Here is a 21101-nt window from a genome sequence, read left to right as displayed (position 1 = left end):
CCATCCCTTATCATGCACATTATCCAAAGAAGTCATTCCATTCTCTCCATCCGTTATCATGCACATTATCCAAAGAAGTCATTCCATTCTCTCCATCCCTTATCATGCACATTATCCAAAGAAGTCATTCCATTCTCTCCATCCGTTATCATGCACATTATCCAAATAAGTAATTCCATTGTCTCCATCCCTAATCATGCACATTATCCAAAGAAGTCATTCCATTCTCTCCATCCCTTATCATGCACATTATCCAAAGAAGTCATTCCATTCTCTCCATCCCTTATCATGCACATTATCCAAAGAAGTCATTCCATTCTCTCCATTCGTTATCATGCACATTAGTGAGGACAAAGCCCCCTTCAGTAATAATGCACCAGGCATATTCAACAGCTGGGATGTTCACTGAGGTGTTTCGCAAAATGAGTACTGGGCGTAAATAACATGCCCTATACAGATCACCTCAAATCCCTGTTTCTCTGCTCTATTTCCTACAGATTGTTGAGAGGTGATTAGTGCCTGGCATATGGGCATCCTTGAATCTCACCTTGAAGGACATTTTTGCATATCTGCAAAACAAATAGCATCAGAATTACTTTATCTAGGGATTTAAGTTTTGCTTGTGACATAAATGGGACATATTGAGGGACATGTACATGTTTCAGAAAATATGAAACAGAGCAGTTTGCTTAACCCTATTCAAGTGAAACCTGGACCAGTAAATGGGAAAACAGAAATACCCCTGGGTCTAGCAGCTTTATCTTTAATGGACAGAGCAGCCTGCAAGCTTGCCTTAGCTCGCATGTACCCCTTAAAGTATACTCTGAGGCACATAAACTTGCGGGATACATTTTGAAAGCACTCTGTTAGACTTGTAAAGTCCCCAGTGGTCATTAGCCCTAGTATACACTATGAACCTGAATGAATACAGGGTAACATTGCCATGGTTTGTGTCCGTCACCATTGCAGTTGTGATTTAATAAAGATGTGTACAAAAATATTTATATATTAGACATTAAAGTAGTCAACAAGAATTCAAGGGTGTTAAAGATTTTCTTGACAGCAGTAACTAGCCAAGAGTAATGTAGAAATAACCCAATTTTCCATTTCTTCACCCTTAGTTTTCTCCTCTTTATTTGTAATATATTAACTGCACTCTTTTTTTCTTTCTAATAATTTACAAGAGGCGCTCTGTACTGTAGCCACTGCAGAATTCTGTTAACATCTGAGTTTTTGCAGGGGTCATTTCTTCCTCTCTCCTGCATGTAATAGTCAGGTGTTTGTTTCTTTTGCTGTCTGTACTTTTCTATTAACTTTTTTGATTACTCATGTTTTCATTTAATTTTTTCAACAAAGTTTTTTATTTTACTAAGAACAATAAAAAAAATATTATATTTACAATCATACCATAAAAAAGGAACTATATACAAGGTCTATAACAAAATTAAACCTTTATATATACATTCAGGAATTTAAATTTTTAAATCCATTGCATTTCTTTCTTTTAATTTTAATATCTGATATATACAGGGTCTGTTTGTAAACTTTGTCATGTCTTTACAACTCTGATGAACTGTTCACCATAACATATTATCCAGAGGTATTTATTCATGCTATGGGCATGCAGTCTGGATATGTATCAGTACATGTTGTTACCCATTTTGAGACTTCAGAATATGTAACCTTTATTTATTTGATGTTTTGTGTAAGATGGTTTGTTTGCAGTTTCCCCTCACTAGCTCTCCTGAAAATGGACTGTGCCTAGTCTAATGTGCTGAATGTTACAGAATGCGTAACGGTGTGCCCAATCTAATGTGTTGAATGTTACAGAATGTGTAACTGTGTACCCAGTCTAATGTGTTGAATGTTACAGAATGTGTAACGGTGTGCCCAGTCTAATTTGTTGAATGTTACAGAATGCGTAACGGTGTGCCCAGTCTAATGTGTTGAATGTTACAGAATGCGTAACGGTGTGCCCAGTCTAATGTGCTGAATGTTACAGAATGTGTAACTGTGTGCCCAGTCTAATGTGTTGAATGTTACAGAATGCGGAACGGTGTGCCCATTCTAATGTGTTGAATGTTACAGAATGCAGAACGGTGTGCCCAGTCTAATGTGTTGAATGTTACAGAATGTGTAACGGTGTGCCCAGTCTAATGTGCTGAATGTTGCAGAATGCGTAACGGTGTGCCCAGTCTAATGTGTTGAATGTTACAGAATGCGTAACGGTGTGCCCAGTCTAATGTGCTGAATATTACAGAATGCGTAACAAATGAAATGATGTTCATGCAGCACTCTAGAGTTGTGAATTAGGAAGCTTAAATGTGCTTTACATGTTTGTGTTTTCAGATTGTATTAACTGGTGACCCGATGCAGCTGGGACCAGTGGTGAAATCAAGGCTAGCTCGTGTATTTGGACTGAATGTGTCATTACTTGAAAGGTTAATGATGAGACCCATGTATTCCAGAGATGAAACTGCATATAGCATTTGTGGGTCCTATAATCCCTTGCTGGTAAGTCAGATTACATTGCAAGACTTGGTGTTCATCACTTAGTGGGCTCTGGCAGAGTTCTTTATGGTGCAACCACATGACTGAATATGCAGAACACTACAACTTGAGAGTGGGGTATGTGTCTGTGTGTGTGTGTGTGTGTGTGTGTGTGTGTGTGTGCGTGCGCGCGAGATTTCAGGGGGAAATGTATGTGCTTCAGAATTGTCTGTTAACCAGAGCTCCGACTGTGCAGTACTTGTTTGTTTTTTAATTTTAATTCCTTTATTGCTAGTGTTAACTGTTCCCTTTTTTAGCTGTATCTGTTTGTCCTTGTGCTACCCACACTCCATCTTACTGCAGAAGTATGTTCCCTTTATTAACTGTATCTGTTCGTCCTGGTGCCACTCTCACTCCATCGTGTTGCAGAGGTATGTTCACTTTATTAACTGCATCTGTTCGCCCTGGTGCCACTCAGTCCATCTTACTGCAGAAGTATGTTCACTTTATTAACTGTATCTGTTTGTCCTGGTTCCAGTCTCAGTTCATCTTACTGCAGAATTATGTTGCCTTTATTAACTGTATCTTTTCATCTTGGTGCCACTCACTCCATCTTACTGCAGAAGTATGTTCACATTATTAACTGTATCTGTTCTTCCTGGTGACACTCTCCCTCCATCCTGCTGCAAAAGTATGTTCATAGGTTGGTACTAGGCTATCTGCCCTAGGGCCTATGCAAGCCTAGCCTTAACAATTCCCTGGCTATTTCTTCCCACAATGTTTACTTCCGTGGACCCCTGTCTAGCAGGGTGACTGATGTGATTCCCGGGGTGAATTTCCTATCTCCCATCCAATCATCAAGGTTTCTATTGAAGAGGGCCAAAGAGGTGCTCTGTTTGACATGTATGGGCAGTCTATTCCAGAGTCTGGGGAGTGTCTGGGTCAGGAACCTATCTCTCCAGCATGTTTTGTTCATTGTGATAACAAGGTTTAGATCCCTGGCGCGTGCCTCTCTGAGGGATTGGGATTTCTTTACGTGTAGCATGTGCAACAGCTCTAGGTTTGACATGGCCTTGTATCTTAAGCAGAGATAGCCTCTGAGTAGATGACATGCAACAGAGTATAGGTGGAGATTTTTAGATGGTCAGCATAGGGCATCTGCTTTAGGCCTGTGATTCTTTTAGTGAGGTATTTCTGCAGCCTTTCCAGTTGTTGCAGATGTCTTGAGCGGTACATACCAAACTGGGCATTGTATCCTATAATGGGTCTAATGATGGATGAGTACAGTGGGACAATGACCTGGATGAAAAGCCCTTCGTGATGAGGTGTGCCACACAGAAGGATTTCCTTACTGTTGTGGCGATGTGGTTATCGAAGGTGAGACCACTGTCCACCTGCGTCCCCAAGTCTCTTATCACACTTTCAGTGTTTAGTGTACTGCCACCTATGTGATAATTCATGGGGACATGTTTTTTTTCCCAAAGGGGATAACTATACATTTCTTGGCATTAAGCTTGAGCCCATGGCTCTGGCACCAAGCATCTGTTTCTGTAAGGCCCTTTTGTAGAATATCCACATCATTTGTGATTCAGTAATGGCTCCCAGTTTGCAGTCATCTGCGAAATATTGTTAGCCAGAGTCCCTTAGTGTTGACCTGTACTTCAGAGAAGTAGATGCCAAACAAGACCAGTCCCAGGACTGAACCTTGAGGTACTCCACTTGTCTGGAGCTGGATTTGGAGATGGCTACTTTACAGTGTGGGTTCTGTCAGTAAGTCAGTTGGCAACCCATCGAGTGAAGTAGGGATTAATGCCCAGCTTAGTAGGTTTATCTATGATTCCAGAGTGGGGGATGGTGTCGAAGGCCTTGGCGAGGTCCAGATAGGCTGTGTGGACCACCTTACCCTTGTCCACGGCTCTGGAGACTAATTAGAAAAAGTCATTTAGATTCAGGAGACAAGATCGGCCCTTCATGAACCCATACTGTGTGGGGTCCAGTGTTTTAAGGTTGCCAATATCTTTGTTTATAAGTTCCATGATAATACATTCCATGGCCTTGCAGATCAGACTCGTCAGACTGATGGGGCGATAGTTCCCGGATCCCCCCTTATGGAGTGGGGTAACTGTAGATGTTCTTCGTCTTCCCTTGCTGCAGTCCTGACTATTGGGTATAGTCCGCGTCCCAGTCGGCCCGAATACCAGAGTATAAGGCTGACGTCGGTCATGGCGCCTTAGACTGGCGTCAGTGAGTCAGGGTACTAATGCGCATGACCGACGTCATTTCCTCAGTCTTTTTTGCCGCATGGTCCGATGCAGAAGCAATTTTGCGAGTGCAGGTTGGCGTTCTGAGATTTTCCGAAACCGGAGTTTCAGACCGAAACAGAGTTGGCTAAGTAACCCCGTTGGGGAACATTTTGGTTTTTTCTTGCCTCTTCTTCCAAAGGTATTATTAAAGGTCAGACAAGACAGGCCAAGGATGATTTTGATAGCTCCAGATTGGCCTCGGCAACACTGGTACCCACTTCTAAGGAGTCTTGTAAAGAAGCCTCCATGGCCTTTACCTCTGATTCCTCATCTGTTATCTCAGAAGGACGGTCATCTGCTCAATGTCAAGCTTCAATCTCTTCATCTCACAGCTTGGCATATTCTGTGTTGAAGCACAGCAGGTCTCAGCTTCCTCAACGAGTTTTAAATGTGATTATGGAAGCTAGAAGGCCTAGTACTAGGAGAGTGTACGCAGAAAAATGGAAGAGATTTTTATTTTGGAGTACAGCAAAGAATTTGGAGATTTCAGAGCCTAATTTGAGTGTGGCTCTTCAATATCTTACTGAATTATTGGACAAAGGTTTGTCCTTCTCTTCCATAAAGATTCATGCTGCAGCAATTTCAGCTCACTATGATTGTGACCCACCTTTGTTTTCGCATCCTTTGTTCAAGCAGTTTCTTAGAGGGCAAAGAATATAAGACCCCACGTAGAGCTCCTACTCCTGCTTGGGATCTCAATTTTGTGTTGGAAAAACTTACTCTACAACCTTTTGAGCCTGCAGCTACTGCTGAATTGAAATATTTGTCATGGAAGACTGCTTTTCTGTTGGCTATTACTTCTGCAAGAAGGGTGTCTGAGTTGCAGGCCCTTATGGCAGTAGAGCCCTTTTGATTTTCCATAAGGACAGGGTTTCATTACGTACTAATCCTTCCTTTATGCCTAAGGTGGTTTCTAGTGTGGCTTTAAACCAAACTATTCATTTGCCTACGTTTTTGCAGATCCTCAAAATAAAGGGGAAAAGATTTTGCACACTTTAGATGTACACAGGCAATTGCGTTATTATTTGAGCAGGACTAAGAATTTTAGGCAGTCTCAGCAGTTACTTGTTTCTTTTGCTTTGAGTTCACAGGGCAAGCCTGTGTCAAAACAAACTATTTCTAGGTGGATTGGCTTTTGCATTGCATTTTGTTATTCCCATCATGGCAAAGAGGTTCCAGCTGGGATTAGGCCTCATTCCACTAGGGCTACTGCCACTTCAACAGCATTTCTAAGGGGTGGCAACTAAGGATATTCTGGAAGCAGCTACTTGGAGTTCAGTGCATACTTTCTCTAGGCATTATCACCTGCCTATATACTCTAAGACTAGGGCTGGTTTTGCCACAGCTGTTTTACAAGGCATGTTGTCAGCTCCTGCTGCTTTATAATTTGCCAGCCTCCTTACCTCTGCTTTGGGATTCTACCCAATAGTCAGGACTGCAGCAAGGAAGACGAAGAACATAGTACAGTTTTGTACCTACCATAAATGTAGATGTTCGAGGATTCCCTTGCTGCAGTCCAATTTACCCTCCCTCCTTCCCTCTGTGTTTGGGTGGTTGTGTAGGTGAGTTTACATGCTTATATTTTTGTATATATTGTTGTATATATTGTACATGTTTTTTGGTGCAGGTTGTTTTTGGGACTTGTCTTTTTGGGTCTTCTGACATCTGGGGCAAGAAAAGACTGAGGAAATGACGTCGGTCATGCGCATTAGTACCCTGACGTACTGACGTCAGTCTAAGGCGCCATGACCGACGTCAGCCTTATACTCTGGTATTCGGGCCGACTGGGACGCGGACTATACCCAATAGTCAGGACTGCAGCAAGGGAATCCTCGAACATCTACATTTATGGTAGGTACAAAACTGTACTCTGTGTGCCACTCAGTGGGCACGAAGCCTGAGGTGAGACTACGATTAAACATGACACTTAGGTGAGGTGCCAGTTCATTTTGTAGTTATGTAGTACACAGCCTGGGATGTCGTCTGGTCCCATGGATGCTGTATTCTTAGCTTTGTTGAGTGTGTTTTTTTCAGTGTGGCAGTTATCACTGGAATTTGGCAATCTTTTGGTATTGAGATGGGCCTTTTAGGGGTGAGAGGGGGGTGATGTTTGTACCGACTCGATTTGCCAGGATATTGACAATATCCTTGGGATCAGTATATATAATGCCATTCTGTTGTAGCTCAGAGCAGATCTGAGCATTGCCATTTAGATTGTTGACATAGTTATAGAATGCCTTGTGGTTGTCTTTGGAATGTTCCCTTTATTAACTGTATCTGTTCATCCTAGTGCCACACACTCCATGTAACTACAGTAGTATGTTTCCTTTATTAACTGTATCTGTTCATCCTGGTGCCACACACTCCATGTAACTGCAGAAGTATGTTCCCTTTATTAACTGTATCTGTTCATCCTGGTGCCACACACTCCATGTAACTGCAGAAATATGTTCCCTTTATTAACTGTATCTGTTCATCCTGGTGTAACTGCAGAAGTTTGGTTCACTTTATTAACTGCATCTGTTTGTCCTGGTCCCACTCTCACTGCATCCTGTTGCAGAAATAAGTTCCCTTTATTAACTGTATTTGTTTGTCCTGCTGCCACTCTCACTCCATCCTGTTACAGAAGTATGTTCCCTTTATTAACTGTATCTGTTCATCCTGGTGCCACTCACTCCATCTTACTGCAGAAGTATGTTCCCTTTATTAACTGTATCTGTTTGTCCTGGTGCTACCCACACTCCATCTTACTACAGAAGCATGTTCCCTTTATTAACTGTATCTGTTCGTCCTGGTCCCACTCTCACTCCATCCTGTTGCAGAAGTAAGTTCCCTTTATTAACTGTATCTGTTCGCCCTGGTGCCACTCTCACTCCATCTTTCTGCAGAAGTATGTTCCCTTTATTAACTGTATCTGTTCGTCCTGATACCAGTGTCACTCCATCTTGCTGCAGAAGTATGTTCCCTTTATTAACTGTATCTGTTTGTCCTAGTGCTACCCACACTCCATCTTACTACAGAAGTATGTTCACTTTATTAACTGCATCTGTTCGTCCTGTTGCAGAAGTAAGTTCCCTTTATTAACTGCATCTGTTCATCCTGGTGCCACACACTCCATGTAACTGCAGAAGTATGTTCCCTTTATTAACTGTATCTGTTCATCCTGGTGCCACACACTCCATGTAACTACAGAAGTATGTTCATTTTATTAACTGTATCTGTTCATCCTGGTGCCACACACTCCATGTAACTGCAGAAGTATGTTCACTTTATTAACTGTATCTGTTCATCCTGGTGCCACACACTCCATGTAACTACAGAAGTATGTTAATTTTATTAACTGTATCTGTTCATCCTGGTGCCACACACTCCATGTAACTGCAGAAGTATGTTCACTTTATTAACTGTATCTGTTCATCCTGGTGCCACACACTCCATGTAACTGCAGAAGTATGTTTACTTTATTAACTGTATCTGTTCATCCTGGTGCCACACACTCCGTGTAACTGCAGAAGTATGTTCCCTTTATTAACTGTATCTGTTCATCCTGGTGCCACACACTCCGTGTAACTGCAGAAGTATGTTCCCTTTATTAACTGTATCTGTTCATCCTGGTGCCACATACTCCATGTAACTGCAGAAGTATGTTCCCTTTATTAACTGTATCTGTTCATCCTGGTGCCACATACTCCATGTAGCTGCAGAAGTATGTTCACTTTATTAACTGTATCTGTTCATCCTGGTGCCACACACTCCGTGTAACTGCAGAAGTATGTTCACTTTATTAACTGTTCATCCTGGTGCCACATACTCCATGTAACTGCAGAAGTATGTTCCCTTTATTAACTGTATCTGTTCATCCTGGTGCCACACACTCCATGTAACTGCAGAAGTATGTTCACTTTATTAACTGTATCTGTTCATCCTGGTGCCACACACTCCATGTAACTGCAGAAGTATGTTCATTTTATTAACTGTATCTGTTCGTCCTGGTCCCACACACTCCATGTAACTGCAGAAGTAAGTTCATTTTATTAACTGTATCTGTTCATCCTGATGCCACACACTCCATGTAACTGCAAAAATATGTTCACTTTATTAACTGTATCTGTTCGTCTTGGTGCTACCCACACTCCATCTTACTACAGTAGTATGTTCCCTTTATTAACTGTATCTGTTCATCCCGGTGCCACTCTCACTCCATCTTACTACAGAAGTATGATGTTCTTCATCTCACATTGCTGCAGTCCTTACACTTGGGTAGTCCGCTGTCCTCGGTCGGTCCGACTATCAAAGTATAAGGCTGACGTCGGTCAAGGCGCATTTGACTGACATCAGGACGTCCGGGTACAAATGCGCATGACCGACGTCATATCCTCAGTCTTTTTTGCCGCATGGTCCGATGCAGAAGCAGCTTTGCAAGTGCCGGTTGGCGTTCTGAAATTTTTCGATACCGGAGTTTCAGACCGACTCAAAGTTGGCTAAGTACCCCGTTGGGGAATATTTTAGTTTTTTCTTGCCTCAGTGGTTTACCGGATGTCAGAAAAAGTGAACAATTGTATTTCTTGTGGGAAACAGATACCGCATAGAGATTATCATACTTTGTGTATTCCTTGTTTAGGGCCTGAGCACGACGTTGTTGGGTGCCGCTCTTGTGCTAGATTCAATAAACGCACTATAAAGAGAAGGTTAGATTGTGCCAGGTTAGTCTTCGGGAAGCGGTGCAATTATAAAATGCCGTCGGATGCTCCGACGCCCGCTTCCTCGAAGAAGCGCAAGGACAAAGCAGTTAAGCCTAGGCTAGAAGAACCATCCGTACCGGACGCCGGTTCTTTAGAGGTGTCGCTGGAGCCGGTGGTTCCACCGGAGGTTTCTTTGGGTTCCCAGGGAGAGACTTTGTTGTTGCAGGATGTGGCCTCTCAGGAGGCAGGTCAGGCTGAAGGGGCTTCTCAGGTTACTTTACTGCCCTCTCTTCCTAAGGTGGTTAGGCCCTCTCCTTCTGTTTCCAAGGCTTCTCCCAGAGGCAGGCCAGGTTTAGCTTCAGTTGGTGTCACCCCTAGTTCTTCTGGAACTGTGCCCAAGAAGCATATGCTTAAAATGGCAGAAGATTTGATTACTTTGATTAGGGGTTCCTTGCCCCCTCCTGATAAGAGGCCTAGGGTGGAGCCTGAGTTAGGGAGTTTTGAGCAGGCTTCGGATGTTTCAGAGTCTTCGGCTGAAGACTTGCAGGAGTATTCTCCTTATTCTGATTCTGAAGTGGATGATTCTACTCCTTCTGCTTCTCCTCCTGAGGATTTTTCTTTTTCAGAAACTCTTCATTCCATGAGGGAACATTTTAAGTGGGAAGGTCAGGACTTCTCTGATTCCAGGAAAAGGCTTGGGGAATTTTTGTTTTTACCCCAGCATAGGCCTTTGGCTATACCTCCTGTTTTGGATGTGGTGGAAGATGTTTTTTCAGAGGCTTCTCTTAATCCTGATTCTTTGCCTCCTGCTCCTGTTAAACCGGATAGGTATTACAGGGTGCCTGAGGCTCATAAGTATCTTTTTAAGAGTCCTAGGGCGGACCCAGAAACTGTTAGTCAGGGGCCTAAAGGTGTTGAGGCTTCTGTTGTCAAGAATCCGGTTCCTTCTGATAAAGAGGCCAGGGCTTTGGATAGATGGGGAAAGAAAGTTTATACTTCCTCCACTCTAGCTATGAGGGCCTTGAATTGCCAGTTTCACATGTTGAAATACCAAAATTATCTCCTTTCACAATTGAAGTCTAAGGTTGATGCTCTGGCGGAAGGTATTGATTGTAAAGAGTTGCAAGATTTAGTACATGTTTCTGAGCAGGTGGGTAAGCATTCTTTGCAATGTGGTTTTGATGCTGTACAGGCCTCGTCTAGGGTGGCTGCTACTGGGTCAGTTCTTCGCAGGCACGCCTGGCTGAGGGATCAGAATTTATCTGACCATGTTAAAACAAGGATTTTAGATGCTCCTTTACAATCTGATGTGTTGTTTGGTCCTCCTGTTGAGTCAGTTTTAAAGAAAATGGAAGACAAGGCTAAGTCTATGCAGACTGTTAAAGATTTTTTGCAGGTCCAGCCTCCAAAGTTTAGTAGAAATTGGCCTGCTAAGGGGTGGACGTATCCTTCTTATGATTCCCAGTCTAGGGGTAGAGCTAGACGTGGTAGGGGCAGAGCTCAGGGCTCTTTCAGGCCTAGGACAGGGAGTTCTCCTGCACAGTCTTCGGGTGAGGGCAGGGGTCAGTCCTTTCGTAAACAGACCCAATGACCTACCTTTTCAGCTGCCAGAGCCTTCTCGTCTGGCAGCACCTTTGGGAGGAAGGTTGGCTCTTTTCAAAGAAAATTGGAATTTAATTACCCAAGACAGATGGGTATTGGATATCATACACCACGGTTACAGGTTTTATTTCCATACCTTGCCTCCTTTCAAAGGCATGCCAGACGTTCCTCCTCCACAAAGAATAGAGGCTCACAAGCAAATTTCTCTGTTACTCCAAATAGGGGCCATTCAGCTGGTCCCTATGCCAGAGGTGGGCCTAGGATTTTATTCTCGCCTGTTCCTAGTACCAAAGAAAGGGAACACGTGGAGACCAATTTTGGACCTATCTATCCTCAATACTTATCTGGACATTCCCAAGTTCAAAATGTTGACGTTACAGCAGCTTTTACCTCTGCTGGGCAAAGATCATTGGATGGTAACTTTAGATCTCAAGGAGGCTTATCTTCATGTTCCTATCAGACTGAGTTGCAGGAAGTATCTGCGTTTTCGAGCTGGGAATTCTCATTATCAGTTCTCTGCATTGCCCTTTGGCTTATCTACTGCGCCCAGAGTGTTCACGAAAGTTCTGGCTCCAGTGATAGCTTTCCTCAGGTTAAAAGGAATACAGATTTATCCTTACTTGGACGATTGCCTGATTCTGGCTCAAGGAAAGGACGAACTTCTTCATCATTTACACTATGTGATAGCAGTGCTAAGATGCCTGGGGTATTCTGTGAACGAAATAAAGTCCAGTCTAGTACCCTCTCAGGACATGTGCTTTCTGGGTGTGAGACTGAATACAGCATCCCAGATGGCCTTTTGACCCCGGACAAACAAAAGAGTCTTTCCCTTTACTTTCATCAGTTGTCTCATCTGTCCAGGCTGACTGCAAGGACAGTCCTTCAAGCCTTGGGGTTCATGGCATCTTGTATTCTGGTGCTTCCCAATGCCAAACTGCATATGAGGAAGCTGCAATGGTATCTCAAAATGTATGGACACAGCACTGCCAGGATTTGGACACTGTCATTCAAATAATACCTTGCATTCAAAAGGAATTTTTGTGGTGGGCTCAGGAATGTCACCTAAACAAGGGACTCTCTGTGACCCGGCCAGAGGCGAGTCAGATTCTAACGACAGATGCCTCAGACATAGCTTGGGGAGCTCATCTGAATGGAAAGTGGATACAAGACAAGTGGCCTGCCAGACTACAGCATCTACATATCAACTTGAAAGAGATGTTAGCAGTCCAGTTTGCATTAATAGCTTTCAAGGATTTACTTCTTCCAGGGCAGGTGTTGATTCTAACAGACAACACAACTGTCATGTGGTACATCAACAAGCAAGGTGGAACACATTCTTATCCCCTCTGCAGGCAAGCAATGATTTTGTGAGAGACTGCTCTCAGTTTACAGCTAAATCTTCAGGCAAGGTTTCTGCCAGGAGCACAGAACTCCTTAGCAGATGTGTTGAGCAGACAAATTATGGATCCCCACGAGTGGAAATTGGATCCTCATGTATTTCAAAAATTGACAGTGTCATGGGGAACTCCAGACATAGATCTGTTCGCTTCTCCACTAAACCACCAGCTGCCAAAGTTTTGCACAAAAGGTTTCATCCCACAGCTTGGAAAGTGGATGCTCTTTCTTTCAATTGGAGCAATCTTCATGTGTATGCCTTTCCACCTCTGCCTCTCCTCCCAAAGGTACTACTGAAGGCCAGACAAGACAAGCCAAGGATGATTTTGATAGCTCCAGATTGGCCTCGACAGCATTGGTACCCATTACTGAGAAGCCTGGTACGGAAGCCTCCATGGCCTTTACCTTCGATTCCACACCTGTTGTCTCAGGAGAACAGTCATTTGCTCAATGTCAAGCTTCACTCTCTGCACCTAACAGCCTGGCATATTCTGTTTTGAATCAGTGGGCCTCCACTTCCACAGCAAGTTTTGAATGTTATTTTGGAAGCTAGAAGGCCTAGTACAAGGAAAGTGTACGCAGATAAATGGAAGAGATTTTTGTTTTGGAGTGCAGCAAAGGATTTTGATATTTGCGAGCCTAATTTAAGTGTGGCTCTTCAATATCTTACTGAGTTACTGGACAAAGGTTTGTCCTTCTCTTCTATTAAGGTTCATGCTGCAGCAATTTCAGCTCACTATGATTGTGACCCACCATTGTTTTATCATCCTTTGTTCAAGCAATTTCTTAGAGGGGCAAAGAATATAAGACCCCACGAAGAGCTCCTACGCCTGCTTGGGATCTCAATTTTGTGTTGGAGAAACTCACTCTACAACCTTTTGAGCCTGCAGCTACTGCTGAGTTAAAGTTTTTATCATGGAAGACTGCTTTTTTGTTGGCTATTACCTCTGCAAGAAGGGTTTCTGAGTTACAGGCCCTTATGGCGGTTGAGCCTTTCTTAATTTTCCATAAGGATAGGGTATCTTTACGTACTAATCCTTCCTTTATGCCTAAAGTGGTTTCTAGTGTGGCTTTAAACCAAACTATTCATTTGCCTACTTTTTATGCAAATCCCCAAAATAAAGGGGAAAAGATTTTGCACACTTTAGATGTACACAGGCAGTTGCGATATTATTTGGACAGAACTAAGGGGTTCAGGCAGTCTCAGCAGTTATTTGTTTCTTTTGCTTTGAGTTCTCAGGGCAAGCCTTTGTCAAAACAAACTATTTCTAAGTGGATTGGGTTTTGCATTGCTTTCTGTTATTCCCATCATGGCAAGGTAATTCCAGCTGGGATTAGGCCTCATTCCACTAGGGCTACTGCCACTTCGACAGCTTTTTTGAGGGGGGTGGCAACTAAGGATATTTTGGAGGCTGCTACTTGGAGTTTAGTGCATACTTTCTCTAGGCATTATCACCTTCCACTTTACTCTAAATCCAGGGCTGGTTTTGCCACTGCTGTTTTGCAGGGCATTTTGGCAGCTCCTGCTTCCTTATAGTTTAGCCATCCTCCCTTACCTCTGCTTTGGGATTCTACCCAAGTGTAAGGACTGCAGCAATGTGAGATGAAGAACATAGTACAGTTTTGTACCTACCATAATTGTAGATGTTCGAAGATCCACATTGCTGCAGTCCAATTTACCCTCCCTCCTTCCCCTCTTGGAGGCGGTTGTGTGGGTTGAGTTGTTAATAGGGTGTATATTGTATATATTGTACATATTATTACTGCTAGGATGGTTGGTTGTTGGTTTGCTGTCTTTTGGTTTTGACCTTTATTTCTAGGGTCTTCTGACATCTGGGGCAAGAAAAGACTGAGGATATGACGTCGGTCATGCGCATTTGTACCCTGACGTCCTGATGTCAGTCAAATGCGCCTTGACCGACGTCAGCCTTATACTTTGATAGTCGGGCCGACCGAGGACAGCGGACTACCCAAGTGTAAGGACTGCAGCAATGTGGATCTTCGAACATCTACATTTATGGTAGGTACAAAACTGTACTTTCCCTTTATTAACTGTATCTGTCCGTCCTGGTGCCACTCACTCCATCCTGTTACAGAAGTATGTTCCCTTTATTAACTGTATCTGTTCGCCCTGGTACCACACACTGCATCTTACTACAGAAGTATGTTCCCTTTATTAACTGTATCTGGTCATCCTGGTGCCACAGACTCCATGTAACTGCAGAAATATGTTCCCTTTATTAACTGTATCTGTTCATCCTGGTGTAACTGCAGAAGTTTGGTTCACTTTATTAACTGCATCTGTTTGTCCTGGTCCCACTCTCACTGCATCCTGTTGCAGAAATAAGTTCCCTTTATTAACTGTATTCGTTTGTCCTGCTGCCACTCTCACTCCATCCTGTTACAGAAGTATGTTCCCTTTATTAACTGTATCTGATCATCCTGGTGCCACTCACTCCATCTTACTGCAGAAGTATGTTCCCTTTATTAACTGTATCTGTTTGTCCTGGTGCTACCCACACTCCATCTTACTACAGAAGCATGTTCCCTTTATTAACTGTATCTGTTCGTCCTGGTGCCACTCACTCCATCTTACTGCAGAAGTATGTTCCCTTTATTAACTGTATCTGTTCATCCTGGTCCCACTCTCACTCCATCCTGTTGCAGAAGTAAGTTCCCTTTATTAACTGTATCTGTTCGCCCTGGTGCCACTCTCACTCCATCTTTCTGCAGAAGTATGTTCCCTTTATTAACTGTATCTGTTCGTCCTGATACCAGTGTCACTCCATCTTGCTGCAGAAGTATGTTCCCTTTATTAACTGTATCTGTTCGTCCTGATACCAGTGTCACTCCATCTTGCTGCAGAAGTATGTGCCCTTTATTAACTGTATCTGTTTGTCCTAGTGCTACCCACACTCCATCTTACTACAGAAGTATGTTCACTTTATTAACTGCATCTGTTTGTCCTGGTCCCACTCTCACTGCATCCTGTTGCAGAAATAAGTTCCCTTTATTAACTGTATTCGTTTGTCTTGCTGCCACTCTCACTCCATCCTGTTACAGAAGTATGTTCCCTTTATTAACTGTATCTGTTCATCCTGGTGCCACTCACTCCATCTTACTGCAGAAGTATGTTCCCTTTATTAACTGTATCTGTTTGTCCTGGTGCTACCCACACTCCATCTTACTACAGAAGCATGTTCCCTTTATTAACTGTATCTGTTCGTCCTGGTGCCACTCACTCCATCTTACTGCAGAAGTATGTTCCCTTTATTAACTGTATCTGTTCGTCCTGGTCCCACTCTCACTCCATCCTGTTGCAGAAGTAAGTTCCCTTTATTAACTGTATCTGTTCGCCCTGGTGCCACTCTCACTCCATCTTTCTGCAGAAGTATGTTCCCTTTATTAACTGTATCTGTTCGTCCTGATACCAGTGTCACTCCATCTTGCTGCAGAAGTATGTGCCCTTTATTAACTGTATCTGTTTGTCCTAGTGCTACCCACACTCCATCTTACTACAGAAGTATGTTCACTTTATTAACTGCATCTGTTCGTCCTGTTGCAGAAGTAAGTTCCCTTTATTAACTGCATCTGTTCATCCTGGTGCCACACACTCCATGTAACTGCAGAAGTATGTTCCCTTTATTAACTGTATCTGTTCATCCTGGTGCCACACACTCCATGTAACTACATAAGTATGTTCATTTTATTAACTGTATCTGTTCATCCTGGTGCCACACACTCCATGTAACTGCAGAAGTATGTTCACTTTATTAACTGTATCTGTTCATCCTGGTGCCACACACTCCATGTAACTGCAGAAGTATGTTTACTTTATTAACTGTATCTGTTCATCCTGGTGCCACACACTCCGTGTAACTGCAGAAGTATGTTCCCTTTATTAACTGTATCTGTTCATCCTGGTGCCACACACTCCGTGTAACTGCAGAAGTATGTTCCCTTTATTAACTGTATCTGTTCATCCTGGTGCCACATACTCCATGTAACTGCAGAAGTATGTTCCCTTTATTAACTGTATCTGTTCATCCTGGTGCCACATACTCCATGTAACTGCAGAAGTATGTTCACTTTATTAACTGTATCTGTTCATCCTGGTGCCACACACTCCGTGTAACTGCAGAAGTATGTTCACTTTATTAACTGTATCTGTTCATCCTGGTGCCACACACTCCATGTAACTGCAGAAGTATGTTCACTTTATTAACTGTATCTGTTCATCCTGGTGCCACACACTCCATGTAACTGCAGAAGTATGTTCATTTTATTAACTGTATCTGTTCGTCCTGGTCCCACACACTCCATGTAACTACAGAAGTAAGTTCATTTTATTAACTGTATCTGTTCATCCTGGTGCCACACACTCCATGTAACTGCAAAAATATTTTCACTTTATTAACTGTATCTGTTTGTCCTGGTGCTACCCACACTCCATCTTACTACAGTAGTATGTTCCCTTTATTAACTGTATCTGTTCATCCCGGTGCCACTCTCACTCCATCTTACTACAGAAGTATGTTCCCTTTATTAACTGTATCTGTTCGTCCTGGTGCCACTCACTCCATCCTGTTACAGAAGTATGTTCCCTTTATTAACTGTATCTGTTCGCCCTGGTACCATGACTGCATCTTACTACAGAAGTATGTTCCCTTTATTAACTGTATCTGGTCATCCTGGTGCCACAGACTCCATGTAACTGCAGAAGTATGTTCACTTTATTAACTGTATCTGTTCATCCTGGTGCCACACACTCCATGTAACTGCAGAAGTATGTTCCCTTTATTAACTGTATCTGTTCATCCTGGTGCCACACACTCCATGTAACTGCAGAAGTATGTTCCCTTTATTAACTGTATCTGTTCATCCTGGTGCCACACACTCCATGTAACTGCAGAAGTATGGTTCACTTTATTAACTGCATCTGTTCATCCTGGTCCCACTCTCACTGCATCCTGTTGCAGAAATAAGTTCCCTTTATTAACTGTATTCGTTTTTCCTGCTGCCACTCTCACTCCATCCTGTTACAGAAGTATGTTCCCTTTATTAACTGCATCTGTTCATCCTGGTGCCACTCACTCCATCTTACTGCAGAAGTATGTTCCCTTTATTAACTGTATCTGTTTGTCCTGGTGCTACCCACACTCCATCTTACTACAGAAGTATGTTCCCTTTATTAACTGTATCTGTTCGTCCTGGTGCCACTCACTCCATCTTACTGCAGAAGTATGTTCCCTTTATTAACTGTATCTGTTCGTCCTGGTGCCGCTTTCACTCCATCTTACTACAGAAGTATGTTCACTTTATTAACTGCATCTATTTGTCCTGGTCCCACTTTCACTCCATCCTCTTGCAGAAGTAAGTTCCCTTTATTAACTGTATCTGTTCGCCCTGGTGCCACTCTCACTCCATCTTTCTGCAGAAGTATGTTCCCTTTATTAACTGTATCTGTTCGTCCTGATACCAGTGTCACTCCATCTTGCTGCAGAAGTATGTGCCCTTTATTAACTGTATCTGTTTGTCCTAGTGCTACCCACACTCCATCTTATTACAGAAGTATGTTCACTTTATTAACTGCATCTGTTCGTCCTGGTGCCACTCTCACTCCATCCTGTTGCAGAAGTAAGTTCCCTTTATTAACTGCATCTGTTTGTCCTGATACCAGTGTCACTCCATCTTACTGCAGAAGTAAGTTCCCTTTATTAACTGTATCTGTTTGTCCTGGTGCCACTCTCACTCCATCTTACTGCAGAAGCATGTTCCCTTTATTAACTGTATCTGTTGGTCCTGATACCAGTTTCACATCATCTTGTTGCAGAAGTATGTTCCCTTTATTAACTGAATCTGTTTGTCCTGGTGTCACTCTCTCTCCATCCTGTTGCAGAAGTATGTTCCCTTTATTAACTGTATCTGTTTGTCCTGGTGCCAGTCTCACACCATCTTACTGCAGAAGTATGTTCCCTTTATTAACTGTATCTGTTCGTCCTAGTGCCATTCTCTCTCCATCCTGTTGCAAAAGTATGTTCCCTTTATTAACTGTATCTGTTTGTCCTGGTGCTACCCACATTCCATCTTACTGCAGACAAATTCCCCAGTTACTTTGTCATTGAATGAGTTATTTGCATTGCAAACATTGCAGACTTGAAAGTATTCCTTTATTACAAGAGTATAGTGAGACCAGCTAAGATATATGGGTTGGAGACTGGCACTGACAAAAAGGCAGGAGTCAGAGCTGGATGTGGCAGAGTTAAAGATGTTAAGATTGGCACTGGGTGTGACAAGGGTTTACAGGATTAGGAATAAGTATATTAGAGGGTTGGCCCAGGTTGGACGGTTTAGAGACAATGCCATAGAGGAAAGATTACATTGGTTTGGACATGTGCTGAGGAGGGATGCTAGGTATATTGGGGAAAAAATGTAAGGATGGAGCTGCCAGGTAAGAGGAAGGACTAATATAAGGTTTATGGGTGTGGTTTGAGGGACATGCAGTTAGTTGGTGTGACAGAGCAAGATGCAGAGGATAGTAAGAAATGGAAACAGATGATCTGCTGTGGCGACCCCTAACGGGAACAGCCAAAAGAAAAAGAAGATTCTTGTAGAAGATGAAAAAGAAATTTTAAGTGTAGCATTTGTCTGAACAGTGATCTACGGATGGATTTGGTGCAAGCCCTGATTGGAGATCCTCAAGAGCAGAAAGTAAAGGGCCTTTGTTTAAACTGATGGATGTGGTTAAGAGTGAAACAGTGAAAGTGACTGAAGAGCTTATGACCTTCTGGGGGGGTGCAGCTGGTACCCATCCCACATGCAAGTATGTCGTGAAAGCCAAGGAATGTGAATAAGAGGCTGTGGAAGCTACAAATTCATATGCAAATGCATTTGATGTCTTACAAAAGGAAACTCAGAACTTGGAAGATAAATATGCTACCGCTATCACTGAATTAGATGTGTTAAGGCAAAGGCAAGTGAATTTTGGAGACAGCGCAAGCCATTGAAACCGCTATTACTGGAGTGACTGAGAAGTTAATCTTTTTTGCAGAAATGCCTGATAAAGTGGACTGGTCTACATGCACTGCAGATTATAGTTGAAATAGCTTATAGAACCTTTGTGTCTTGGGCTGGTCTGCATGCCTGCAGATTAGTATTGAAAGGGTTCATAAAATTTTTGTATTAGATGACCTGGGAGTATTAAAACAACCAAGAAGTATGCTGGTATAGTTTGTAATGCATTACCACTCTCAACAGCTTTTGTTACTTTTTCAAAGAAGTTAATGGAGTTAAAAGTGACAGGATCTTACTTTGACAAAGCGATATTGGTGAGGGTCGAGGATTAAGGGATTTTCAGTGTCCAGATTAATGAAGTCTGAGAAATGCACTATAATGAGACTAAGCCTAGTTACCAAGGTCTGTGGTTGGGCCTCCATTGTATAATGACATTATTACAGTGGTTGTTTTCCAGTTTCAGGAATGTAAGTAATGGTAAGGCTTAGATTAAGCATGCACTTGCTTTAGGGAAGGTTTTGGGTCCCTGTGGTGATGCCAGTCACATGACCCCCCACATCGTGGAGGAAGAGTTAAGATAATTAAATGTGCTCATTGCTAGGATGCTGGGGTGTGCAAACACAACTCTCTTGGTTTTGCATATTACCACATTGGATGACCTGCTGTAGTGGACTTGGATGTATTTTTATTCCAGGGAACAAATGGGCTTAAGTTGGTGATGGGGGAGGGTTGTTGGTCAGTAAGTACAGGGACAGAAAGTATGTAGAAAAAGTTTGACGTCTGTACGAAATTACGATTTGGGAACTTTAAATCTTGTATGATTCAGTGGCAGAAGGATGCGCATGTTGCACCAAGGCAGGCTGGGTGAATTGAAGATGAACACTGTGCAGTGGTGTTTAACAGAATTTTACTTAATGTTTGCTCAGTTTCAGGTTTGTTGTAATACTTAGTTTCAGTGTAAGGCGTTAGCAATTCCGTACTAACACGAACTAGGACGCTGTTATGATACAAAAGACTAAGACTACAAAAATGCTGAAAGCTCACCAAGCTGATACATGGCGCTGTTCTTGTGCCAGTCCTGGCTAAGTCCATACACCTAGCCTTGTATACCAGCAACACCTTTTTTCTACAACTCGGCTACAAGCTCACTAGTCAGTGCGTTGGATACTTTCTCTTTCATTATCTCCATAGTACAGCTGGCACTTCTCTCCCTTGTGTAGTTCCTATGTTTTGCTTTTCTGATGTTTGCTATGTTGAACTGCTTTCTATCTCTGTGACATATATTACAAATTCTCTTTGCTGTCACTTCTTGTATCATGATGCCTTATCCTTACTTGTAAATGTATGTATAATTTATGTATGTCCTTCATCATATTGTCTATGGTCATTTAACTAAATGTGGAGATTTTCTTCCCTGGCCTCCTCTGAAAATGGACTTGTGTCTGGTCAGACCTTCCTGGTAACCAAATGTAAAATGAATAAATATTAGCTCTGTGGAGTTGGTACACTGGCTATCCTTCAGTTTGCACAGATTGTCAGTTAGTGTGTTCAGTAAAGTAAACAAGACAGCTGACCAGATGTAAATTACTTGAGAGAACTAGAAAATAATTATAAT

At 42.6% G+C, this 21101-nt stretch overlaps 1 protein-coding gene across 2 annotated transcripts in view; it reads left to right on the top strand.

Annotated features, from left to right (window-relative positions):
• The first annotated feature begins 2352 nt into the window (after positions 1–2352).
• The window catches only part of LOC122815922 (RNA helicase Mov10l1-like), a 673308-nt gene continuing 654559 nt past the window's right edge, over positions 2353–21101 (top strand). For both annotated transcript variants that reach the window (XM_044088785.1, XM_044088784.1), the window contains exon 1: positions 2353–2514. In XM_044088785.1, the coding sequence (XP_043944720.1) occupies positions 2371–2514 (144 nt within the window). In that variant the 5' untranslated portion in view covers positions 2353–2370. The remainder of the gene's footprint in view (positions 2515–21101) is intronic.

The sequence above is a fragment of the Protopterus annectens genome, chromosome 11.part0 (genome assembly GCF_019279795.1).
Source record: "Protopterus annectens isolate FY-2018-M chromosome 11.part0, PAN1.0, whole genome shotgun sequence".
Taxonomy (NCBI): Eukaryota; Metazoa; Chordata; order Ceratodontiformes; family Protopteridae; genus Protopterus; species Protopterus annectens.
The sequence above is the reverse complement of the archived record's forward strand: the minus strand, read 5'-3'. Positions and strand labels throughout refer to the sequence as shown.